Source organism: Carassius auratus, unplaced genomic scaffold, assembly GCF_003368295.1.
Source record: "Carassius auratus strain Wakin unplaced genomic scaffold, ASM336829v1 scaf_tig00012847, whole genome shotgun sequence".
In the NCBI taxonomy this organism is placed as follows: domain Eukaryota; kingdom Metazoa; phylum Chordata; class Actinopteri; order Cypriniformes; family Cyprinidae; genus Carassius; species Carassius auratus.
In genome coordinates this window covers 291,338-319,186 of record NW_020524335.1, presented here as the reverse complement: position 1 = coordinate 319,186, position 27,849 = coordinate 291,338, and the positions used below count along the sequence as shown (strand labels likewise).

The window sequence follows — 27,849 nt, the reverse complement described above, 5'->3', positions numbered from 1 at the left end:
AGAGAGGTAAGGATCAGCCTGATGGGACCTTTATGGGATGACAGCTGATCCCGCCGTGTCGCAGATGACCGTCGGGATCGGATCACATGCAACTTGTGAGCCAAGTAATGACAGGCGGGAGAAACTCATCTTACGTTTAATTTCTAAACAAAATTGAACGATACAAAGCTAATGGCAGAAGGGAAACGCGCACGAGCATCCACTGGATAGTAAAAGTTTTCTTGCTGTCGGTTTTTTTTTTAGTTAACGTAAGCCTTTTCAGCAACCCAGTCTAATCGCATTGAGGGCGTTTGTGGGGTCACACAGGTAAGTGGAATCTTGTATTTAATTCTGTGTTTAGCTCGTAGGTAGCCTCGGTTACCGCGAGTGGTTAAGGTTTAACATTGTGTCTTCTGTTTTGAATATGTAAAAGTGTTTAACTTATATATTTGCATAAATAGCGGTGCTGAGGGAATTTCGTGGCATGTATTTGTCAAGCATCGTCTGGCATTTTTATCGGTTTACTTTTTCCTTCATAAAACACGATTATCCGAGGATTATCCGTTAGTAGTATGGATTTCGATTCTTTTTACTGATTCGAATCGTTTTAATTGATTCGTTATGTGGCGCTTTCAGCAGGTTACACTGTTACAATATGTGTCAGGGAGTCTCTTTTGTAAATTATGAGTCGCTAATGCTTTAGTGAACCAAATATACAAAAAAAACTTGAACCATCTTAAAGTTTTGATGGTATAAGATGGTCTCACAGACTGGCTTCAAGCTTGGAAACCTTGGTCTTAGACAAGGCTGGGTTTTTAAACGTAGTTAGGTGTACAGTTGCAGGAAAGCATGAATCGTTTGTTCAGATATGGTGACAGATGTGGCAACTACCCCTTAAATATTATTATCAATAAAACTGATAAAACTGAACTAACAGCATAGGTTTTATAGGACCAGAAGCCAGTTGAAACAGCATGTAGGTTGATTCTTGTCACCTGTCAGATGGCAACTGTTGTCCGTTGTCTCTCTTCCTGCGAGAGACTTTGGGACAAGATTAATTTGCCCAAATCAAACTATGTGTGCTATTCATCAGCTCAGAATACACTTGTATAGGTGTTGGCAGCGTAACAGTGCTGTATTTACTCAAGAGATTAACGGAATGCTCTTGTTTGTCTGTTTTGTAATCCGATGTACTCAAGCGTTGTGTTGTTTGTTGGGTTGCAAAGGGGTGGAAAATTTTCAGTAAATTTAGGACAGATTCCAGAAATGTTGCAAACTTTGCAGGATTTTTTTGTAATATTCCCAAGGATTTTTGGAAAGTTTCTGGAAATTTTCCACACCTTTGCAACCCTAGTTGTTTGTCATTCAGACCTCACTGATACAGTTGGTACCTGTGCAACCGGTTTAGGCCTTTTTCTCTTCGGAGCTTTCAGTAGATGTTGACATCCTTATGTCAAAAAATATTCACTAACAGGACAAAAAAACTTTAATAAACTTAAATCAGACGTAGAACAATTGGATCCATAACAAAAAAGTAGAACATATTGTAGAACAATTGGATCCATAACAAAAAAGTTTATAATGTACATACATTTATCAATAAATATTATTATATATAAAATTTTACATACAAATTTATAAACAGAGAGAGAGAGAGAGAGAAAGAGAGAGATCAGTTAAAAATGAATAAGCTGTTCTTGTAGAAGTTATTTTTAGTGCTCCTTTGAATATATATTGAATACAATATATTTAAAATGCTCCTTCAGTATGTAGATCTGGTTGTAGAAAACCAACATGAGACTACGTTCCTTGTTGCACGTGGAGTGTTTGAATTATTAAAATAGTCAGCAGTATTATTCCCTGTCCACGCTTGTCATTCGAGTCTTTTTATAAAGATATTATAAGAAGTGGGTTGTATCTGAAACATGACAGCTAATACATTGATGCACTACAGCTGTTCTGCAAAAAGCCTCCTGCCTCTCAAAATTATATTTTTGATTTTAAATTAACTGATTTAGATTAGATTTGCTGAAGAGTGCAGGGTAAGTTCATAACATGTAGAGACTTCACTCCACTCCACTGTAGTCCAGAGAAAAGAAAGTTGGGAACATTCTTGGCATTCTTTTCCAGCCACAACTGACGTTGGAAAATTGAATCTAAAATTATCATAGAGATTTGGCATTGTCTGTGTGAGACCGCATCATTGACTCCTGAGACTCTTTGAATCAACCGTAAGCTTGCAGAGTGCATCTCCCGGCCCATGTACTGTAATTGATATTAGTTTGTTTTATGTCATGTGCACCGTTAAAATTCAGCAGATACTATGAATCATGCAACAACTGATGACTTCCATTTGTCTAGAACACCAGCTGTTTTTAGGAGCTTGTGTATTGGGACCTCATATTGCACATGACCTCCTCTATTTGATTCAAAGAAGAGTTGTACTTGTCAGATTCGGGTACAGAGTTTAAGTCATGTGGGGCCAAGTCATGTGACTTGTGCATGCTACTTCCAACTCCACACCAGAGGTGATAGAAGGCAAGCACATTTTAAATGAATCTGAGATTGGTCAGTCTGTCTGTGTTGTTTTAAGGCCTTTCTTTATGGTTTTTGAGAAGACAATGAGCTGTGGCCTGTGGTGGATGATCTTCTTTTGTGTTTCTTAGAGCAAGATTGTATATTATAGATTACTGTTCTATCCATAGCCAGCTTCACATGGATCTAAATGACACTTTATGTTGCCTAAAATGACGGGGTGTTTGTGTTGCCTAAAATTTCATGATTTACTCACGATTCTTCTAGTTACAAATTCTGTATGCATTGTTTTTGAAGCATAGTTTTTTAAACCATAAAGCATTTGTTTTAGGCATTTGATCATTCGTTAAACCATTAACAGGTTTATAATGCTAAAAGTCATGATTCAATAAAGTTCTGTTTTGTATTTAAAAAATATAAACATTTATAAAAAAATTATTAGTTATACGCGTAAAATTAATGGAAACAGTGCAGTGTTATTTGTGATCTCACAGTTATTATGGTATATGGAATACTTTGTATAAAGAAACAAGTGATTAATCAAAATTGAATTGAATTCATTGCAAAAAGAATCAAATAATACTGAATTTGCTAAATCGTTCTTGAACCCAGTTGAAAACCTATGAATGGTGAAAAGAACAGAATCAATAAATTCCATTGCAAGTCGAATCAAATTGTTTTTGAATCAAATTGTATGTATGAAAATGTATTTTCGTGAATAAAATTGAATCTAATTAAATCAATAAATGGAATTCTTAAGTCGAAAACCTTTGAATCGAACTGATGAGCTGTTAGACAAAGATTCACACCCCTAGGGCCAACTAAACATCTTTTCTAGCTTCTTCTGAGTATATTTTCTCCTTTTAAACAGTGACCTTAAGCCACCATGTAAAGTAATATGAACTTGTTTCAGATCCTTTTTTCACTAATGCAAATTGCTCTGGACTTCATAAACGGTAACAGGAAACATTGCTGTCAGAAAAGTGACTTCCTGGTGGCAATTTTAGCACATTCTCCCAAAAGACTCCGTGATAACTGTTTGATAGTTTTGTTGTCATATTCTGTGGAAAAACCATTCCTCTTTGCCAATCATTTGAGTATCTTTAAGCCTCAGCGGTGGGCCGTAGTCCAGTAGTCTCATTAGATGGTCTGTAGGAGATTGTTTTCTGTATAGCCTGTAAATAAAGAACAGCCTCTCAAGGTTGTGTTTGTTGGGGGGGATGTGTGTCTGGGAGAATGTGGCATTTCAGAAAGTCCTCTCTCACAGGCCAGTTTCCACAGTAACTGTGTACATCTGGGTTGTGCTTCTCAAGACACAGTGTTTGTGTAGGGAAAGTTCCCCATGCGTGGTCTCTTGTGAACCTTGGATTTCCCCATAAAACTCCACTTGGACCCTGCCATACACCTCCCATGATCCTCATCAGCCTAGAATCATGGCATCCAGAGAAAGTGATGGAATGAGGAAGTTTGGGTGCTCTGTTCGTTAATCAGACAGTGTTCCTGCAAATGTCCTTATTCCTGATTATTACAACTTACATTTCAGTCTGTCCTCTCACATTGTATTTCAGAGCTTCAGAAGAACGTACAGGACAGGAGTCTTATGGACCAGTTTTATAATATTTTCCTGGTGCTTTTGAGTCCTTTTTGATGCTTGAAAATGTAATTCCTGTTCATTGTAATTGGATGGAAAAGAGCAGTCTATGATTTCTCCTAAATTATGTAATTTGTGAGCTATTACTTTGAATTAGAGGACAGAATCGTGTAGAACTGAGGAGTTGAAAATGTCTTTGCCTTGAAAAAAGTATTTTTTTTTTTTACATTTTAACTTATGTGTATGTGTATGTGTCAAGCTAAAAAAATTGCTACATTTTTTTGAAGATTGCAAAATAAGGATTATCCTGCCAAGATTCAGTATAGGAGGGTACCGTCTGATTTCCCCATCACATTGTTCATCACATAATTTTGGGTCGGATCATGGTTGTGTGTTTTGTTTCTTTTTTTTTCTTTTAATTAAAGATTGCAATTTTACTGAGAGAACATTTCATTAAATGTTTACATTGTTATCTCTAAAGCACACTTGAGTTGGTTCTTGATCATTAGATGTGATGTTATGGTGTCTTGAAAACCTTGCAAACCATTTTTAGGAGGTACTTTTACACAAAAAAACTTTCTGTTAAGTAATTGACTGACTGCCAGTTTCTGACACAGCCCACGGCCCATAATAGATATCCTCTTTCACTGACGTTGTATTAGCCTTACTGCTTCTTGTTTTTATTGCATGACTTTATTACCATCCACAACCGTGATCTGTTTGAAATCTGCTGCATTTTCTCCCATGCTGAGACAGGAGCCACATTAGTTTGAGCTCATCTAGAATGATCCTCATTTAGGGCTGTTTTGAAATGAATGCATTTAAATGGATGCAACGCCACATGCCTGACTATGGGCACACACAATGCCAGTGCTGTAAACACCCATCCGTAATAAAAAAGCAGCAGAACTATGCCACAATATGGAAGCTTCCCGTCCTGAATGTGTGTTGCAATAACAGAGGGGGGAGGCAACAAACCACCTCTTCGCATATTCCCTCCTATTGTTGGCATGAAATCGGACCTGTTCAATAAATAAAAGCAGGCAGTCAGCAGATCAAGTTCCAGAGAGCGAACACTGCTGGAGAATCGGAAAAAGGGGAAATGGAAGGTTCGAGTTTTTAAGGGAGTGTCTTGGATCTGGAGAGGGATGAGAAAGATGGTTGATTTATAGCCAAGGAAAGGATGTTTTCACTTAGTCTCCGTCTAGGGTTGGATCACAGCCACTCATGACAGCGAATCATACCTAAAGAGAAAGGACAGAGACGTAAATCCTTTATCAGAGTTTGGAAAGGGATTATATACAGTATGCACACTTCCTGTACAGCATGGCAAAGAAAAAACGTGTGAGTGGGCTTTAGCTGGAATTTTAAACTTGGCGTCATGCAACTGGTTTCCAGCCAAAATTTGTCCACAAAGAAAGTGAAAATGCTGTGTGACAGTTAAAGGGATAGTTCACCCCAAAATTAAAATTGTCATTAATGACTCACCCTCATCCACCTATCCACTGATGAAATGTTTTCTGTGTTGTCAAATCTTGTGCGATATCCTAAACTGCAGAAATAATTACACAACGCGTGCTGTACACGTCTGATTCGCGAACTAATGATTCCTTTGAACTGGTTAAATTTAATGAATGGTTTAAACAACTGACCTGTCCAACACTGAACTCACGAGACTTCTGAATTGGTGAATAAAAAAAATCTGTAATGTTCTATTTATTAAACTATCGATTCAATAAACCGGTTGAAGAAAACGGTTCACTGGTTCTTTTGCGCTCGACGTAATGACGTCTTTGGCGATGATTGCCCTTCATTCAAGCCTTCGGTTTACCCGAGCTCATAACACTAGCACAGAATCTGTTCAGAATCAATCATCAAAAGAATCAGTTCGGTTCAGACGCTCTGTGTGTCGGTCTGCTTCACGCTGAATCACACATGTGTAGTATCATCATAAAGCAGTGGTTCTCAATTCCAGTCAATGCGCCCCCCTTCTCTGCACATCTTGTATCTCTTATCACTTCAGACATTTGTTCTATTCGAATGTAAGTGCCCTGCAAAGTGGACATCACAGGATATTCCACCATGATTCCAGTTCGAAGCGAACATATATGTTCCATTCACAGTGCATTGAAATGTGCAAGACGTGAATTTAAATTGTATTTATTTAAAGAGGTATTTATATAATAATTAATTAAACAATTATAATTTTTGAATATGAGGTTTACCTTTTTATTAAACTTTTTCAAAGCTTTATTTAATAATTTACATTAGATATTTCAACTTGCTATTAAGAGGCATTTTTTATTTAATATTCTGAAAACTTTCATATCCTTCAGAACAGGCAATGCCATACTTTTTTGTTAGCCAAACAGCTTTGATCTAAAATATTTACCTGAAGTAGCCCCTGAAATTGACTTAAATTTGTACAATTTGAAAACACATTCTCTTATTTACATTTATGCATTTAACAGATGCTTTTATCCATAGCGACTTACATTGCATACAGGCTATACAATTTATTTATTTATTTTAACTAGCATGTGTGTTCCCCCTAGAATTGAACCCACAACTTTTTGCACTGCTAATGCAATGCTCTACCACTGAGCCACATTTTTATTAGTGTATTTATGTAATTAATAATAGTATTATTAATATTATTTCTACATGTTATCTATTAATATGGTCTTTACTCTTCTATCTGCCTGCTCTTATAATATATTGTGGCATCTATTACGGTTTTATGTAATTTCAATTAGGTACTTTTTTTTTTTTTAATAATGTGAAATTGTAGCAAAAATGACAGTGCTTTAACAGTCATTTGCTGAATACATTAATAAATGACAGTTGTCACTGAACATAAATAAATACATAAAGAAGTAAAGCACAAAATAGAAGCGGAAAAATAAATGTAATGAAGACCAAGTTCCCATTAAATTAAATTTATTGACTGTATATACGTCAGTATTTGCATGGGATTTGCATGATTAGCGACAATTGGCAAGTTTATTGTACTGGCATTATCCTACAAGGTTTCAGGATCTTCGGAAGGAAGGGGAGGAATTCCCACTGCGAATGCTTCGCAATGTCTCGTTCCGCTCTCAGGGAGCCGAGGTTATGACAGTAACTGGGGACATTTCTCACCTTTCTTGTTTATATCCATTGGACGAAATAGTAGTAAACATTCAGTTAACTTGTTTTGTATGTGTAAACTCAACATTGTGCCCGCTTGACTTAAAATTTTAAACTTTTTTTTTAAACAATTTGCAAGTTAGAGATTTTACAGTGAAGCAAAATACAAATTAACACATAGCAAGCAAATTGTCTTGGAGACAAAACTATTCATTGTACGTAATAAGTTTTTCTCATTGAATATCCAGTTTCAGTCTGAAATACCCTAAAAATCTTAAAATGAAAGTAACATTTGACACATGATGTCGTCTTTAATATGCAGTTTATGTGGAGCATAGGGTGGTTTCACTCTGATGTCTTGTCTTGTTGTGGTCACAGCTGGTTAGGAGAAAAACCTTTTCATGAAAAAGGGGTTTTGTTCCAGCAGTTTATACCAGAGTTTATTCAGTGATGAGAAGCAAAGAGAAATAGATTGTATTAGTAGGTGTGATCTAGTGTGACCTGCTCAAACACAGATAAACAACAGCGATATTATGTCACATTAATCCTCAATACTGAATCTTTCATCTGATGCACAGTTGCTTCTTTATTGTAATGCCAGCTGTTTGGGTGTTTGTGTGTGTGTTTGAGAACGAGTGTGTGACCCTTTTGAAAGACTGTAGAGTGAGCGTTTACAAAGCTGTCTGTCGTTCTAGCACCACTGTCACTCCAGTGCCAAGTGTCTCACTCACACACAAATACAGAGACCCTCTCTTTCTTTCACTAGTTTGCTTTGTTCATTCATCTTTATTTATTAGCCTGAGATTTACTCGTCGTCTCTGTTTCATGTTCTCGATGACCTTAAGATTCAAAATGAACTTTTCCTAGCACTGGCATGTGATTATTTCATTAAAACAGTTTAGCATTGATTCAGCAGGGCATGCTTTCTTAGTATTCATGGTTTTAGAATTGGAATCAGCTTTTACTGGGGAGATTGGATGCATTGCTGCAGGAAAGTAGATCATTTGTGTCTGTTTGTTTGCTTATTGTATCAGTCAGTATTCTATATTTAATTGTGCATGCTCATGATGAACTTTGCTGACATAAAATAATTTAATAAGACTGTTAAATATAACATTTTGAGCAAATCTGAGAATGAACCACCATTTTTATTCTGGAAATTATAATGTTGTGATCCCTAAATTCACTTGTGGAATTAAATTTTTTAAATGTGAGATATGAAAAATCGGATAGAATTTTAATATTGGATATTTATTTGTGATCAATGATGCCTGATCAATCTAATCTGGCCTAGGCAGAGAATTGATCATTGTCATGAGAAGATTCTTGTTTAAATGATCAAATATAAGTTGTGTTTTAGAATGTGTTTTAAAATGTATTTAAGTGTTCAGACTGTAGCCAAGATAAACATGTAATGATTGAGTTAACATTATTGGATTCAGATACAAGGTTGTTTTCCTGGACACAGGATGGGGTGACATAAGTGTGAAGTTCTGCTTCAACCTGCCTGCATGCGTTATGACTAATTAGCACCATGCAGAATGTTGAAGAGGTTAGTTGTGCTTAAAAAACTCAGTCTGCCCCAAATTGGCAGCATTCTGGATTGCCTGTTAGTTATAAAAGTATTGAGCTAGATATAGCTTGTCACATTTACAATTTGCTAAGTGTGTTGAATAAAAGGCAGCCACTGGTTCTATTACCACATTCCTGCTCATCTGTACACACTTCACCCATCTGTGTCAGACGAACTGATTCAGACAAACTGAAAGAAAACAAGAAGCAAAATATTGCTTCCTAATTTAGAAAGTCTAAACTTTTTTTATATATATATATTCTCTAAATAAAACACACACAAAAACACACACCATATAGATAGATAGATATACAAAAATACAGAATTTTGTTACAATTCTGAAATATACTAATATAATAGTTATACATGATAAAAACATTTTTTTACACACACACACACACACATATATATAAATAGCTGCAGGTAGACTGTAGGGTTTATGCCAGTTCTCTTTCTGATGTTCAGACATGATGACTCACATGAACTGACTCAGCAGCTGGAAATATCCGGCTCTTATTGGAATCTTGCTCTGGGAACTCTCTTTTTTTCCCACTTAGAAGATCCTAAAGCAAAAAGACTGTAACTCTCTCTCTCTTACACACACAGCCACACAGTGTCTGTGGCTTTGCCCTCGTGTCTGAACATGTTGGTTCTTCCGTCATTGACAACTTATTTACTCTGCCGATTGAAGTGGTGCGCAGAGAGTGTGCCGAAGACTGGAATCCATTTCTGAGTCAACAAGTCTCTAATTTTCCATTGTTACAGAGGATACTGATCAGAACAGCAGAGGAGGACATAGGGAAGGATGCAAAATGCCTGAAATCATTTATCAAATCAGTGTTCTGGTTTTACTTATCCCCTTGTGAAAGCAAGAAATGCTCTTAAGTCTTTTAGAGAAATGGATGCATATATGTTTTATCCAACAGTTTTTAGCTGACTATAATGGTTATTTAAACACCCACAGTGATGTTAAGGGTATATTTAAGGTTCACCCTTTCTCGTGAGGCTTAAAGCTTTGATACTCCCTCATATTCTTGAGTTGCGTCAGTGCATTCCTTCTGTAACTGAAACACACTGGCTATGTCCAAAATCAAGAGCAGCTGCCTCTCTTCTCAGTCCATCAGTCATTCAACAGACTGCTTGTAGTATGAAGGCACATTTTAAGGTTTTAGACTGCCTTCTGAAGCACCATAACATGATGCCTCAATGATCATTTAATTAACTTAATTGTTGAATGGAGTCCTTAGTTTTGTTTTCTTTGTACGCAAAAAGTATTCTTGAAGCTTCGTAAAATTAAAAATTGTCTGCGTTGCTGCCTTTTTTTCATTGACTCACATCATGAATACTTTCTCTGCCGTAGGGGAAGATCAGGTTTGAGATGAACACTAGGCTTTTCTATTGTATTTTGAGTTTCTTTAAAGCTGCAGTATTTTCTTTCCGTCTACTTTTATCACACAAGCCTGACTCAAATGCAGTCATCTGTGTGCAACATAAGGACAAAATGTCACTTTCAGACACAGTCTTTCACCTGGCATCCAGACAAGTTCTACAGTGACCCCTGTAAACTTTCAGTTGAGTCACCTGTTACCCCTCAACCCAACACCCAAGAGGTCCCGAGAAAGACAACCACACACACACACACACACACACACACACAGCAGAAAGAGAGTTTGTTGAGCTTCTGAAATGCGTGTTTCAGCTCTAATTTCCTCTCTTTATTTTACTTGTAATCACTTGTATTCTTCATGCATGCAGAACTTTATGACTCTTCATTGTCTATTATCTTTGGACAGCGCCGTCTCCCGCACAAGGCCTCCACCCCATTATTGCTCTCATGTGGATGACTTAATGTGTTTATAGGGTGTATAAATGCATTTGAGCTTGTTGAAGAAATGTTGTCCAGAGAGAGGTGAATTCAGTCGCTCTAAATTATACACATTTATTTCGTCATCCTCATGAAGGATTAATTCATGCTGTCACTTCTGTTTGCTTGCACATGGAGTTGCTGTTGAATGAGCAGAGGTGCAAAAGAGGGAGACTAGGGCTTGTACACACAGGATGCATTCTTTGCTATTTATGCTACCATTCAAAGGTTTGGAAACAGAATGGGTCTTATTATTATTAATCTTGAAAATAAATAGGTTGCGTGGTATTCTAATAAATGTGGAATCTTTATTTTCCAAATAGCTCTTCTGACGTCCTTGTGTTTTGAGCTCATCACTTCAAAATGTCTTATAAGTGAAGTTCTTTAACAGGAAAGGGCATCCAATCAACACATACATTGGGAGGCCATATTGAAAGTATGTTTGTTGTATAGGTGTCATGTTTAATCCATCTCTCTTTTGCTTGTGATGCACAGGTGATGAGTGAACATGGAGGCTGGATCGGTGGTGCGTGCCTTGTTCGAGTTCCTTCCCAGCGTCTCTGAAGAACTCCCTCTGTTCACCGGAGATGTCATTGAAGTGCTCAGTGTTGTTGATGAATTTTGGCTGCTTGGAATTAAAGATGGAGTCACAGGTAAAGTCGTGTGAGGATTCAGAGTACATGTTGTCTTCTGTCTGTGATTTCGGTCTTGATATCTTTTTATTCTTTCTACCTTCAGGCCAGTTTCCCAGCACTTTTGTGGAACCCATCACAATCCCAAGCACCAAGACCGGAGAGAATCTGTATGTGTGCATCAGTGACTTTAACTCTGTGGATGCTGGAAACTTACCACTAAAGAGAGGTACTTACATTATGCTCTCAGTTGTTAAACATGCAGGAGTTTTATCCAGGTCCATTAAGTTTAATAACACTTAAACAGAAAATTATGCTGATGCTTACTGCACTTTTAAACCGATCATTTACTCAACCTCATGTTATTCCAAACCTATATGACTTCCAAACAATTCAAAGACATAATGCAGTCCCCATAAAGAGACTTTTGGGCATTCTGCATTTTCGGAGATAGTGAGGAAAAAAAACATATAAAAATAAAGCAGAAAGATCATTGTATCTCAAAAAGCTACCATATGGTTTCAAGAAGTCTTTTGTTTCATGTAAGAAAGAAAATATCGCAGGTTTGGATCATGAGGGTGATTTATCGATTATGACAGAATTGTTCTTTTTGAACCACATATTGTTTTAACATAAGGACGTTTAATCTATAAATAATGTTAAGTAGGTGACGAGTTAAATCTCTTTGTACTGCTATTTTCTCTTTTCTTCAGCATAAATCCTGCTTGCTCAGAGTGACGTATGTCATATATGTAGGTATATATCATTTTTTACAGTAGACAGTAGAGCCTAGATTGTAGATCACCTTTACTGTAGCAACAGAGAAACCAAGAAAACACAATTTATAAGGTTTAATTGCTATGTTTGCTGTTTTAGCAGGTAGAGATGTGTATCAAAAGTGGAAACTCAGTCATCTTTATTCCTGATGTATCTAGTTTATTTATGGTCTGTTTTGATCTACATATAGTATATAAGCTTATATCATCAGAGTTTCCAGATTTTGAGCACTATACATGCAATTTATAGTTTTCATGTGACATCACACCCTTACAAGAACGCCCACATGGATGGCAAAACAAGGCTGACCAGCAGTGCTTTTTATGAGGTTTGGTTTAAGTAGTAATGTAGTAAGACAGTGATATTTAAAGGCCAAATATTCAAAATATTTTTGAATCGGAGAGTTAACAGGGTTGTGCTGCAGTTCTATAGATGTTTTGCCCGCCAAGTCTTCGATCCAGTTACCCAGAGATGCTCACAAGTCTCTGAGCTAGAGTCCAAGTCAAGTCTCAAGTCTCTGAGCTAGAGTCCAAGTCAAGTCTCAAGTCTCTGAGCTAGAGTCCAAGTCAAGTCTCAAGTCTCTGAGCTAGAGTCCAAGTCAAGTCTCAAGTCTCTTTATTATATTAAGTCTCTGGTTATAATAAATGTTGCATCACGTACAGCGACCCATCCAAGCTGCTTAGAACACTGCATAGCTATATATAAGGAATTCAAAGCATGTAATATGTTATTATGACAACTCTATCTATTAGCATACAATATCAACTTTGATTTTGGTAAATAATCAGTGTAAACAGGCTATTGCAACATGACAAAAACACCAAGAATGCTTTACTTTTAAGTTAATATCTGTATTTTGCATTTATGGATTCAGTAATGGCCTTCTGTCTGTCCTGGCTGTATAGCTGCACACCTCTTGTCTGGCTTAAGAATGAACAAAGCTACGCTGACTTATGTTATTCATACAATACCTACTCACAAATAAACATCAAAAACAAAGCCGGCTGCAATGAATTTCTGTGCAAAACAGCTTTTACTACAAACACTTCCACACAAGAACATTGTTATCACACAAGAACATTTTGATAGAGAACCAAAAATATTTAAAGTAGATAAAATTAGAATAAATAAAATGGAAATGTCTACATACTATTACTACTGTAAACTTTGCAAATAGGACATCAGCCCCTTCAAGTCAATGAACAATAACAAAGTGGGCGGCAATGAATATCTGTGCAAAACGTCATGGCTCCGCTCCTACCCAATGACAGAGGCACGCAGGTTTTTTTCCACTGGAGTACTCACGTGGAGGATGCGTGCACAACTAATAACTAATATCATCACGCTATAAAGGGTTGGCCTGCGCTGGGTGCGCCCCTCCCCCTATAACTGTTCTGTCTCGCGGAGGAGCTCATTTGTGTGCATCTGTGTGAAACACGCGCTCTGAAACACGCATAGGAAAAAAGAGCGACAGAAAGAACGGCTCCCCTCCAGCCGTGACTCGGCTCCCATCGTTCATGTTTATGAGCCGTTCAAAAGAATCGGTTCGTTCGCGAACGTCACAACTCTAACAGCGAGCTCATCTGACGTTTACTAAAAATTAACATTGTTCACGAGTCCCGGAGCTTGAGTCCGAGTCGAGTCTGAAGTCTTTCGAGGACGAGTCTCAAGTCGAGTCTGAAGTCACTGTTTGTGCGACTTAAGTCGCACTCGAGTCCGAGTCTCAAACTCGAGTCCCCATCTCTGCAGTTACCTGAAAACTATGAATTTAAAATAGCATTTTCAAGAAGAGCAGATCCCAAGTCACCACTAGATGTCACTAGTTGTTTGTTTATGTTCTGTGGAATAAATGATAGTCATTACCTAAAAATATATATATTTTTGTATAACTCTGTCAGTTGTATCAGTTCTGAAATGTTTTTTCTTCTTTTCATTACCTACTTTGGAAAATGTTACTTTGTGTTTGATGTTTTGAATATTACATATTACATGTTTTATATTGCTTTAGATATAGTCAGTCCTGATCTAATGTGGAAACTGTGATTTGTCTAGTGCACACTTTCTTTATTTTCATGTGAAAAACACAACTGGAAGAGTTTTGTTTCCGCTATCATGTCAGTGGAGATCATATACGCTGTTCTAGTTTATGTGTTGAACACAATGGGAGGCGGAGCACGACTGTGTGGAATTTGGCCCTTGTGACCCTAATGGACATTCTGGCTCCTGATGTGTGTGTGTGTGTGTGTGTGTGTGTGTGTGTGTGTTCGTTAAGTGAAACTGATCACACCGGTGACTTTGACGCCGTGCAAACTGACTTGATGTCAGACGTCGGAGAACTTCACACTGCTCTAATACTGTTTACAAGGACAGCATAAAAAGAAATGTAGTATTTTGGCCTGGTTGCAAATATAGCCATCAACACAATTACTCAACTGCTATTTCAATTTTCATTTACAATTAATACACTTAGCAGATACTTTAGTGAAGATGCAAACAAATATGCTAGTTTTAAAAATAAGTATGATCTCAAACAAATAAAACTAATGCAGGTAATACAATATATAGTCCACCTAAATCCTTATATAAATAAGTCAACAGATTTTCTTAATGATAATTTAAGCTTGACAGAAGTCCTCGTGTTCTCATATGTAGTAGTCATGTACACTATTTGGGTGTGAGAAAAGTAAAGAGAAAAGGAGGGACTATTAGGTGATGGTAATGAAGGGTACTGTGGTTGTCAGTCAGAGGGGGCAGTCCAAATGTTGGTTTGTGAACACATGCAGATGGTCATCTTTTGGATCTTTTTTTTTTTCTCCAATTATCAGTAGCATTGAATTGTGTCTAGATTGAATTGGGAATTCAGACTTGTTTTCTGTCTTTAATTACTGCACCAGAGGTACTTATTTTTAAGTATAAACAAGAAAAAAATATATGCCCATACTGTATGACAAAATACACTTATTTTAAATGCTTGATAATATTTATACTGTTTATCTAGCCTTATCTTTTTGAAAAGTTTATTCATTTATTTACTTATTTTAATTTAGCCTACTGAACTGTAATGAAGTAGCCTAAATACTGCCATTGCATAAATAAGTAAATTTAAGATAGTGTAGATAGGCTAAGTAAATTAATATCTTGTTTTTAGGATTTTAAATCTTTTTTTTATAATAGAAAAAATGTTCGTTAAAAGGGGAAGCGAGAAGTTTTGCAGTGCATCCCTAGATATAAACAGAGCTGCTGCATTCTGATTAAGCTGCTATGGACTCATTACATATGCTGGGAATTCAGCCAGGACAGAATTGCAGTAGCTGTTGCTAAAAGATTCAAGCAATATTCATCAAATTGTTTTTTATTATAACTAATTGGCAGTATTTATTTTGAGGATATTTCAATCCTCATAATCCTGATGCTTATCTTCTTCTCCTCTCTCTCTCTCTTGCTGTAGGTGATGTAGTTGCTGCTGAAAGCAGTGTGGATGCTGTGTGGATGAGAGGGCATAATGCATGGGGCTCACGCGGGCTCTTCCCCATCTCTTGCGTTAAAGAGCTGGAGCTTTCCGGGCAATCCAGGCAGCTGTCAGAGCGCAGTGCGGCTGCCCAGGCCTCGGAGCTTCCCCCACATGCACTGGGCCAGGCCTGTGCCCTTATGAGCCTTCACGCCCAGCTGGACGAGGAGCTTGACTTTCGAGAGGGTGATGTCATCACCATCATAGGCCTGCCAGAACCTGGCTGGTTCCAGGGAGAACTGGACGGCAGGACGGGAGTTTTCCCGGAGGGCTTTGTAGAGCTGCTTGGACCCCTGCGCTCACTTCTAGAGGAGCCTGAACCTCAGACCCTACATCAGTATCCAGCTTACAGCATGGAGGAAGAAGAGAGAAGGGATGAGGAAAATTCAGAAATGGAGATTCAACAACAGCATGAGGAAGAAGAGGAGGAGGAAGAGGGAGCTGTATATGGGATTGCGCTTTATGAATTCCGAGCCCTTGAGCCTAGTGAGCTGGACTTTGATGCTGGTGATAGGATCCGTATCCTCACCACGCTGGAGGATGGCTGGTTGGAGGGGCAAATAGGTGGCAGAAGAGGAGTTTTCCCTCATCGATTTGTCAAGATACAAGGGCAGCTGCAGGTTGTCCCACAAACCGAGACATTAATTTGTGAAATTAGTGTACCTGAGAGAGAAGAAGAGTGTTACAATACCGATAATACCTCACCTCAACAAGATTGCACAGTGCCAGAATATGGGCAGGAGTGGGCTACTCCGGAAGATCACACAGTGTGGGACCTGGATTACTTTGAGCGCCGGGAGGAAGAAAGAAAGGATGAGCAGGTGTACTACATGCACTCCGATCAAAGTTCTCAAGGGAGAGAAAAGACTCTACATCAATCACAGGTTCCGTCTCAAGAAAGAAGACGAGAAAGACCCCCACTCCCTCACACACCACCCCACCGAGAAGTCCAAAGTAACAGAACAGGCAGCCCCAATTTGGGTAAACCCCAGCTGCCCCCTAGGCCAAGTCTACACGCCCTCAGCAACCGAAAATACAGTACAAGTTCTCACACCAGTTTACGAGAACCTCCCCCAGCACCCATCACAAAGAAGCAAAATCCGAATCTGTTCACCAGAACCTCACCTAATTCCATTTGGACAAGAAACAGAGGTAACTATGCATCTCATGACGGCAGAAGCCCCTTCAGCAGTAAAATCTCTGCTGATAAAAACCGGCAGAAGAAGTTAACTCGACACGCAAGTGTCAGTGATGCGGACCTAATGTCTGGGGGCTGCAGCGACCACTGGGCATTGCCTCAGGAACAGGGTTCAAATGGGTTACCAACGTCTCAGACATTGGGGACTTTAGCTGTGTCAGCTGGAAATCTTGAAGCCAAGCTTTCTCAACAGCTGATAGAGTTCGAACAAAGCTTACCAGGTTGTGGCAATGGATTCACAGAACTGAGCCGATGGGAGGAGGTTAGTGGTAGGAGGGGCAATAAAGTTTCCCGCCACTTCTCTATTATGGACTACAGCAATGAGCATGACATAATCCATGGTTCCTCCCACTCCTTAATGGAATGTCTGTTGCCCACCACTTCCTCTCCTTCTGGTTCCGCCTCCTCCTCTCTGGAGAGACGGAAAACGCTACGCCCACCTCCTCCTAGACCGCGGGTCCTTAGGCCACCAGCACCTACAAACTCGAATTGTCCTCAAACCAATGGACGTATTGCTCCTCAGCCTTACAGACCTGCACGTCCAGCGCCACGACCACCTCCTCCATGCACACGCACCAACTCTGTGATGCCAGGCCCTCCTTCACCCACCTCCAACCCATTCTATAACTCGCCAGAAGAGAAAGAGACTGTTGAAGAGGTGGAAGATGCGGAGGATGTTCTGGAGATGGAGAAAGAAATTGAGAGAGAAAGAGAGAGGGAACAGGAGCAATATAAGTTACTCTTGAGGTTGGAAGAGGTGGAAAGAGACATTGATATGTATTCTCACACAGCCCAGGAGCTGCAGACCATGCTGGAAGAGGAGCAGGATGAGACTTCGAGACAACAGGCTCTTGAGAATCTGGAATTCTGCACATACACCATGGAAACACTGAGCCTGGAGCAGCAGCAGCTACAAGGTAGTCACTAATACTCTCAAATTAGTATATGTGATTTGTTTTTACAGCAGATACAGATTACGTTCATTCATTCATTATCATCCTTTGAGGTAAAATTGCACCTCGAATGTTACAGAAGTTCCAGATAAATGCTTTCGATATGCCTTTGAAACGTCATCCGAGACAAAGTTCACTGCACTGGGTGTGTCAATACATACTAACTTTTATTTATGTTGCAATTCTCCATACCATGTCTGTCAACATAACTTATTTCCTAAGAAGTTCGTCATCTATATCAATATGCATCGCATGGTTTGCTAACATCGTCTCAAAGTTGTTGTCAATAATTTAACAATCTAAAAGAGGAATTATATGTACTATATAATTATTGTTCTAATGCTTTCTCATCGCTGTTATGTAATATTCAGCGGTTGTTCATAGATAGTCTATGATTGACCTTCACACCTAACTAGGGAATCGAACACACCTAGGCATAGTGCTAAACACATTATAGGCGGACCTTTTCAATAAAGGATAGAAACCACTTTGATTCTCAAAGTAGAAAAAGTCAGTAGACAGTGGCACTGGGAGTATCATGTCTTTACACAATATTTGTTGAAGTCTGACATAAGGCATTGTGGCCATGATTCACTGCACAGTAAAACATACTACTGATCCCTCTGTACCAGATCTTGTTAAACCTCTCGGTCTTAGGTGGTAATTTTCTGTTTGCTCAAACTGTATACACAAATACTAAAGTAACGGTTTAGCAACTAAAGATGTATCTGTAGTTATAATTTAAAAGGTATTACCCTTATAATTTCTTTAACATTGGTATATTACGTGTGGAATGCTGTTCCTGTTGGCTACACTTTTACCATGTACATATGAAATATATGGCCTCTTTGCACCCATGTTCAGACATTATAATTGACATTATTAGAGTTATTACCAGACATAGTGATGCATACAATTGGTTTAGAGCATTGCCCAAGTCTTATTGAATATCACTTGATTTCTGTGACGCCTGTATGTCTTGGACTAACTGAAGTGGATTGGAGCAGCACTGTTCGTGTGTGTGGTTTAATCAATTTTAATTTAAACTTCTTCATTCCTATTAATAATTCTTTGTTCTCTTTGCGGTTACAAAATTTTCACAGTTCTTTTCCTGACTAATCAGCAAAAAAACCTGTGGACTTCAATAAAAATGTTTTTACACTGAGCAGATAATAAGATAATCCCAGTGAAATTATTTAGGTTTATAATGCTTAATATTATAGCAATGTGCGTCATATTGAGTCATTGGGTGTCATAATTTTGGAAGTAACATTATTTCCTTGTGGGTTTCTCTGTATTAATTTAGGTAGGTGTGTGTGTGTGTGTGTGTGTGTGTTTCCACATTTATCATAACAGGGTGTGTTTATCAACAGGGAGGGTAGAAACCATGGTTATTTATTGTTACAGTGAAGGCAGTCAGTCAAGAGCCTATCAGCTATGGAGTAGTACTTGCTGAACAGCGGTTTTCTGCTGGAGGGAGGAGACAAGCTTCTTATTGCATCATCTCTTCTGGAATGGAACAAAAAACAAGACTGAACAAGACCCATATTTCACATGTATCGTTTTTAGTCTGGGAACAGTTCTTTCCATAGCTATGTAGTTGGAGGAAAGACAGAGTTATGATTTTAGTTCTAACAGATTCATTAATATGTGTATCTGTGAGTGAGTGTCCCATTCTAGCCTGCTGTTGCCCCTTTCACAGCCCTTGTTCTAATTTGGATCTGTTTGGGTGCTCATAAAAAGCATCAAGAGCTCATTTGTGTCCTGGATCTAATCTCCAGCTCCCAGCTTCTCTGTGCTTGTCTCATACATGAAAGCCTATTCAGGTTAACAGAAGGCTCTTTAAAAGACCCGTATGATCCTATCGCCTGCTGGAAAGGTTGTGAGGGATTGAATGGAGGGCTATTCTAATAACAGAGATGAGAAGAGTGTCATGCAAGACCTGGATCCTAACTTCTGTCACAAGCATGCATCTGAATGCTTCATTGCTGTAATTACTTTTTGGGTCCTGTTGTGTTCTCTGATAGATTTGGACTAATCAAAATGTATGAAACAGACACTCACCGAGGGACAGTGCCTGTCTTGAATGCTTTTCATCCACAGGTTTGTCTGTGTCCTAAATGAGATTTTCAGGTCCCAGGATGTCCAACCCATTAACTACACAGTGATGTTTAAACCTCCCTTAAAGTACCTAAAAATTTAAACTATAATAGTTAACTGATTATGTTTGTCAGATTTTAGATATAAATGTTTTAAACATGTTCTTTGACGAATTTCTACAGGTGCACCATCTTTGAATGTGTTTTGTTACTTTTCTAAGGGTTGTACTTGTGCAAACAAAGAAAAATAACTCAATTAAACAAGAGGAATGTTGATCATGATGTCTCTGAAGTGAAAAACAACATTCACACAGTTTCGGTCTGCTCCATGTAAAGAAATGTGAGCTCTTAAACACTGAGGAAAGGAGAAGCAGTCCACAAACCACAAATTTTCTTTCTTTTCAGCCTTGACTGGAGAAATATTTTGCATTTTAATACCTGAAGTACAGTAATGTGTACTGTGCAGTTGGAAATCATAGTACTGTGTTCTATTTTGTCTATTTTTTTTTCTTTTTTCTTTTTTTGTAGAGAGGAATTACATACTATACTGAAGCGTGTGAATATATATATTTTTTTTCTCCATTGCATGAAAAGATGCCTTAGCCTGTGAAACCAGGGGCATCCCATAACAATGGTGCATTGTGCAGTGTGCAGGCACTCGACAGTGAACGGTGTTCTCTGGAATAATCAGCCTGTGCCTAACTATCCCAGGTCAGCTTGTTGAAACATGAATGACAAAGATTATGACATTCATGGGAACCTTGTTTCTCTGAAATGTATGATGAGCATGTTAGTACAGATAATGCACTGATTCTTCTTTTGACAGATCATTTAGTGCATCAGGTTGTTTTTTAAAGCATATACACACCTCCTAAATTTCTTGAAAAACAAGCAGAAACTGAAATAGTACAGATTCAAGATCCCTGTTATAGTTGCACAACAGCCTAAAGAGAGTCTTTAGGGGATATATACAACTTTGCTCATGAGTAATGCCAAGTTTGAAAAACACCTGAGAAGTTTGTGGAATAAAGAGGATAATACTCCCTCTTCTTTTGTTAAGTCCAGCCTGTGTTTTCTTGCAAATAGAGACTTCAGCCAATCACAGCTTCCCTGTAATCCATTCATGTGACTACGTACAATGATTAACTCTAAATGCCTCCCCTTTGCCTCCTCTCAGTTGTTGCTTCTTCCCTCCCCCACCTCCTTCTCTCTCTTCCTCCTATTGGCTGGGTAGGCAGAGAGAGAGAAACGGAGAGAGAGGGAGAGAGAGAGAGAGATTGAGTTTCTCAGTTCTAAACCAGACAGTCCTGTTCAGTCGGCTGTCTGAGAAAGAGAGTTAGAGTGAGACAGAGAGGTTTAGAATGCCTTTTAGGTGGAGTTCTCTACATCTGGACCTGGAATGTGAAATCTGGGCTAACACAGCTTGCCCTGTTTGTGGACTTCCATGGCCATTATGAAGGGACAGGTGGTCTTAGGACACCCTATGACATTTGCCCCAGTGCCCTGGGACTTTAACAGGACTCCTCCCAAGAGAGGTAAGAGTGTCGAAGAGTTGGTGAGTGAGGGCTGGGAGAACGAGAGATGCATACAAATGCTGACTTTTCAACAGCAGCAACATCTTCAGCAGCAGTCAGTCATGTGTCCTCAGGACTTTAGACCCACACCAGGAGATTGCGAGCACCAGGCCTACCTCGGACAAGCCAGTGGGTGCCGTCAACAATGCTGGGAATATGAGGACTGGGACAAGGTTCCTTACCAAGAGGTCCCTCCACAACAGTTCTTCTATCAGTCACCAGAATCAGTGTATCAAGAGCCGAGGAACCCACAAGAATGGACCAGAAATCATGGTTTCCATCAGCACCGGAAAGAACTGGATTATGCTGACCACAGAGACTTTGCACAGAGCCCAAGGAGTAAAGAATGTCCTAACTATGTGGCCCGGTACCACTCTTGGGAATCAGATGAGTACTGTGAGGGTCAGGAGCCTTACAGTCGCAGAGATCGGGATGCGCACAGTTTTGATCGAGATAGCCAGGGCTACTACGATAAGGAGCCTGATAATTATAAAGATGGGGACTGCAGGGGCCGGGATTACTATGACCATACACAATTGGATAAATCTGAGCATTATGACCTCGAAGACCAGTACTATGACAGTAAAAAACATGAATATTACGACTCCAGGAAAAAGGACAGGTACAGATATAGAGAAGCAGACCACTACGGCTCTAGAAAAAATTACGATTATGAGTGCTATGATCGTAGAGAGAAAGACCAGAATGATGATAGAAAAGGGGACCGCTATGACCGTAGTTACTGTGAGGAAGGCCGTAGGAGAGGTGACAGCTACCAGTATAGAGAGAGGGATTCAATCGATCGAAGAGACTATGACCGGTATGTACAAAGAAAGGGAGATTACTATGACTACAAAGAAAAGGAGAAGACCTGCAGTGAGTTTAGGAAAGATGACAACTGTGAAAGAACAGGAGAAAAGGACCTCTCTAAACTAGACGACAAAGAATGGAATGAACGTAAGAAAGGTAACTCCTATGACCTCAAACTGAGAGACCGGTATGATTACAGAGAAAATGGCCAGTCTGAGCTGAGGGATCGCTTTGAACCTAAAGAAAAAGACTCTTATCAGTACAGAGAGGGAGACCAATGTGATTACAGAGAAAAGGATGATAGAAACTACTGGAAAGATGAAAGTTATGATAGTGGTGTTAAAGACTGCTATGAAAACAAGGGTTGTGAGAGTTATCAGTATGACAATTGCAGAGAGATCAGGTTAAATTCAGTAGAACATAGACAAGAGGGTTGCAGTACTGACCACAGCAGTGGAATACACTGCAAGGAATGGGAAAAGGATGCTTATCAGACACTGAAAGAGAGACGGTCTTATGAGGATCCTGCTAAATTCAGTTATGATTACAAGGACCAGTACCATGATCGCCTGGGTTCAGGAAAACTGGATAAGGAAGGTCAAGGCCAGACACGGAAGCCTGTTTACGTGGGTTCACTTGACAGGAACAGCTTCTATAGGAAGACAGCACCCTGCTCTCTCAGGAAGTCAGAGTTTGCCACCAACAGGAAAAAGAAACAAGGTAAAGCACATTGGAAACAGTAGCACATCCAGTACTATGAAAATAAATCTGAGGTTAGAGTAGGGGCAAAACACACCTTGAGGTAGCTGTAGGTGTTGTTTGATGTAACCGAATGAGTCAACTAACAATTGTAGAAATGTCCACATGGATATCACTTGTGTTTATAGCTCTCTTTTAACCTTTTTTTATTTACCTTTTTTAACCAGGAAGTCTTATTGAGATAAAAAACTATTTTACAATAGAGACCTGGCCATGGTAGCAGCCATGCAATAAGACAACATTTTAAAATACAATTTATTTATTTATTTGCTTAAAGCGTCCTTACCTAAATCATTTATATAAATAGAAAACAAAATAGGTCTCAAAATGGAACCCTGGAGAACCCCTTTAGATATATCAATAAAATCAGATTTGAGATCCTCCAAATCAACACATTCAATGTCCTTGGTCTGAAACCAACACTGCTGAGTTTGTTTAGCAGCAATTCATGATCCAATGAATCAGACGCCTTAGATAAATCCACAAATAAGGATGTGCATTGCTGTTTTTTATCCAGGGCACAAATAATGTCATTTATCACTACCGTAGCAGCAGTAATGGTACTATGGCCAGTTCTAAGACCTTGTTGTGGAGCTCTGCATTAGGACATCTCCAAATCAATTCAGGAAATACCAAAGGTGTCGATTGTGCAGTTACCATCTTAATGCATAGGTATGCATGTCTTTGAGAGTGTCTATTAAAGCTGGCAGTGTGGAGCTGAGTTTCACATGGTTTTTTTTCCTTAGAGGTGAACTTGGAAACGTGCAGGGAGGGGGGAACTGGTCCAACGGGTGTAATTACTGTTCAGAAGTTTTGTTGTCTGTCTCCCAATTGTCCTCTGTATCTCTCTTCCTCCCTCCCTCCCCTTTTCAGTCTTTTTCTTTTGTTTGACAACCACTATGTGTTTTGGTACCGTGACTTCAAACAAAAACAACAAAATGTTCAATGCCAAGAAGTACCATTTTGCATCAGATTTTACAGTCCCTTTTGCCATGAGCTTTACATTTACAGTCTCATTTAGACATTTAAGCTGTGTTTGTTTTAAGGTACAACACAATTTTTTAGATAATATTTATATTTTAAATCTTTTCCCGCAAAACATTTGCACATAGCATTTTAGTATTTAGATGTTTTCTAATCATATTTAGTTTAGGATGTCCATATTTAATTTCAAACTGGTCACTCTGACTCAGTACCTGGATCTTACATAATGCTGCCACTAATAATTTCTTTAACTGAATAAATGATGTTAGAAAAGTTGATTGTCAAAAAAGTTAGTAGTTGAAAAATAGTTATCAAGCTTCCACTTGGTTTGTTATTATGTTTTTTAATGCAATGATATTCATAAATTTTCAGTATGTAGATTACAGTCCAATTTTTTTTGGGGGGGGGGGGCACTCTATAGACTTTATATTTCAGATAAACCATCTTTAGGTTTTTTTCTGATTTTGTGGTAGCTCTGTATACTTCTATAGCATCACTTTTGAGGAGTAATTAGCTGGTGAAGTTGATTTACGTATTGTAGAGTTAAAGAAGTTATCATATGCATTGTAATGTTTGAAGCTAATTTAATAGCAAATGTCAGTAGACCAGAACGATTTTAAAATGAATGGTTCATTCATAAATTTGCATGAACTAACCTTGATGCTGTGGAAATTCAAACTGGGTCCAGATCTATATCTTTACTGTTTACATTTTGTCTACTTCTTCAGTTTCACTGACAGTCAAGAATGAATGGTCTTCAGTTATAGTAGCCTTATCAGTGCTTTTTAGCATGAGGTGACTGTTTGTTATTATTTCAGTGATTGGTGATGGGTGCTTGCCATGGGTGTCTCAGTGGGAGATTCGTCTGGCTTGTCACGTATGACACAGGGCAGCTGGTCAGTTCAGCCCAGGGTAATCCTCTATAGCCTAGTGTTCTAGTCATCACCTCGGTGTGGAGGAACAGGAGGAAAAGAGACTCCAGGGGAGATCTCTGGGACTAGGATGTGCCTGGTACCAGAACCCTCCTCCCAATCATTATAGTCTTCAAAGACCTCTTACTAGTTTGGGGCACCATGAAGAGGATGCCCAGCCTGACTCATAGTCTGAGTTCATCTGTTTCAAGCTTGGCAGAATGTGTTCTTCTGTTTTGGATTTTTTGAGGTTATTTAGTACTAACAATCACCAGCCTGCTGATAATATACAAATAAGTGTGTGTGTGTGTGTTGGTGTGCTTTTATCTATTTAGTTGCCTGCTGTTGGTCTTTGTAATCCTTGTGCAGCTGCCCATGCCAGTGGGCTGGAAGGGGATTAGGTGAAAACCTTCAACCAACCCTCTCACAACATTTGTACAACATTAAGTCAGTGGCCAGCTTGGAAGACAAAAGCATCAAGTAACTTGCTGAGGAGGGAATAAGCTAGTTAATGTAGGTCAGGAGCTCTTATACATACCCTGAAATACATATGCTACATTACAGCTCCGTGCCAAACACCATTGGTTTTGCCCTTGATTTACTGCTTTTTTAACATGAGACCGAATATTTACCCATGTGTTGAGACTGAGAGTAATTGCATGAATAACTATTATAGTAGAAAAGCTCCTCTTTGTGTAACCGTAGAGGGAGGGCTCTCACTGGATCTGTATATCATGCCTTCCTTTTTGTGCTTAAACAGAGTGTTAGGATACATGCAATTACATCATATTTCTGTAATGCTAATCTCAGCCTGTTAAGGGGATTATATACGACTAAATGACTATACCAATATGCAAGTTGAGTCATGAGCATGATCTTATCAGATTATGTGAATCAAGAGTTCTGTGGGAAAGAAGTGTTTTTGTGAACCTGATATTCAAGCATAATAACAAGATTAGCCAGAATAATGATGAGATTTTGATGATGTTATATGTAATGAGTCTAGACAGGTTGCACGGGGTACATGCAGGGTTTCTTGATTCTATTATGAAAGAAAACAACTGAAATGTCACAGTAGCTAAACAAACTGTATTGCCAGCTGCTTGATATGTGAAATTAATTAAACACAAGGAGTGCAGTACATTGTGTTCTTTTGAGACCAGAAGTTCTTATTTTTAAGGATCTAATACTGCGTTCACACCAAACGCGAATAGATCGTCAAATTTGCATCTACCACGTCTAGTTTGCCACTTGAACATTTTGAATGCATTCACGTGTCTAGAGCAAAATAGACAAAAGTTAGAAGCGAAATTGACGCGCGTCCGAGGCAAAATCCACTTTTTGTGTGAAGTGCAAAGCGGTTGTCTGTTTGCAAGATCACTGATGTTGATCGAGCACTCGGGTATTTTCCACTTTTTCCTGCACACTTCCTCTGAATAAACACATTATCTTGTTAGCGAAAAGTAGCTGTAGGCTATATTAGAGGGAAAATAGTTGTGAAAAATGGCGGGAAGGCAGCGGCTCGATAAACATGTACGTGACTCAAAAGTTAAAAGTGTATTTACAACACATTTGTCTAAGCGAGGTCCTTTTTATTCCTGTCTTGTGTCATATAGCTCCGGTTGACTGCTCACTGACAACATCAGTCGTTCCTCCATGTTGAATGAGTGACTCCTGAGCAGGCTCCTGATTGGTTAATGTGGCGCGAATTGACGCCAAAGTTAACATTTTTCAACTCTAGTAGCAGACGCGAATTCTCGTCAAATGCTAAGTGCACAAAAAGCACCATTCGCGCCGGACGCTCAATTCGCATCATTCGCGCGAACGAGGCGAATTCACATTTACCGCGCCGCACTAAATGCCTCATTCGCACCGCGAGACCTACAGACACACGTAAACATGTCTTTACATTGACTTAACATTGAAATCATTCGCGCCAGACACTCTATTCGCATTTCGTGTGAACAGCATAAGCCTCCTGACCATACTGTGCGCAGTGATTTAACTTTTTTTTTTTTCAGAGTACTTGTAAAACATTCTATAATATAATTATACATTTTATTTGTAGTGCTGTCATAATGCGTTAACGCATGCAATTGTTTTTTTTTATTTTAGCACGTTAAAAATATTTAACACAAACAACACAGGGGCATTCCAAACCATATTTTTTTATGAAATCCGAGAGCTGTCTCTCAACAGCAAGGTAACTAACGTTACCACAATCAAGGTACAGAAACGTAGTAAGATCATCGCTAAAATGATCGATGTTCTTGGTACCTTTCTGGGTTTAGAATGTGGTAGGTACCTTGCTGTCTATGGAGGATCAGAAAGCTCTTGGATTTAATCAAAATGATCTTAATTTATGTTCCAAAGATAAATTAAGGTCTTATGGAGTAATTAATGACATAACTTTCATTTGTGGGTGAACTAAGCATGACAGAAAAGGTAAACAGAAAATACAATGCGTGTAAGATCCATGTCATGTTCAGCAGCAGCAGCTCTTAAAGCAGCCAAAATAACCTTATTAACCAGCTGCTGTGATGTCTGTTAATCAAAGAACAAAAGGGGAAAAAAAGGAAATAAATAACTTTTGTAGCTTTAAGGATTCATTTATTTTTAATTTAGTATTTAGTGTTTGATGACTTTGTTCAATTTCTGTTCATTTCCTACTTGCTGAAGGGGAACAGGTAGCAAACTATGATATTAATTATAATACATTTATGTGAAGAATGTTTTAAGTTCACTTAAAAAAATTGATTAGTTAATTTTTTATTGATTGATAGCACTATTTTTTTATTTTCTCAGAAAAATAAAATAATAATGGATTGCCTCAGAAAGAGTCTAGATCTCTGCAATAGAGTTCCACTTGACATTCATTTTCATGACTTTATAGATACGCTAAAAATGATGTAGACTTGCAAGGGTACAACATTTAATTTGTTCTTAGTCTTGTAAGCAAACAGTGTCCTTTAT

General features: G+C 38.6%; 1 protein-coding gene across 4 annotated transcripts in view; it reads left to right on the top strand.

Moving 5' to 3' along the window:
- LOC113073774 (dynamin-binding protein-like) overlaps positions 1-27,849 on the top strand; it is a 43,264-nt gene continuing 15,415 nt past the window's right edge. For 2 of the 4 annotated variants that reach the window (XM_026246534.1, XM_026246532.1), the window contains exons 1-4: positions 1-306; positions 11,167-11,324; positions 11,410-11,532; positions 15,529-17,703. In XM_026246534.1, coding sequence (XP_026102319.1) covers positions 11,180-11,324; positions 11,410-11,532; positions 15,529-17,703 — 2,443 coding nt within the window. In that variant the 5' untranslated portion in view covers positions 1-306; positions 11,167-11,179. Of the gene's footprint in view, positions 307-11,166; positions 11,325-11,409; positions 11,533-15,528; positions 17,704-21,088; positions 22,943-27,849 lie in introns of those variants that run through there. The other 2 variants (XM_026246533.1, XM_026246535.1) reach the window with 2 other exon arrangements.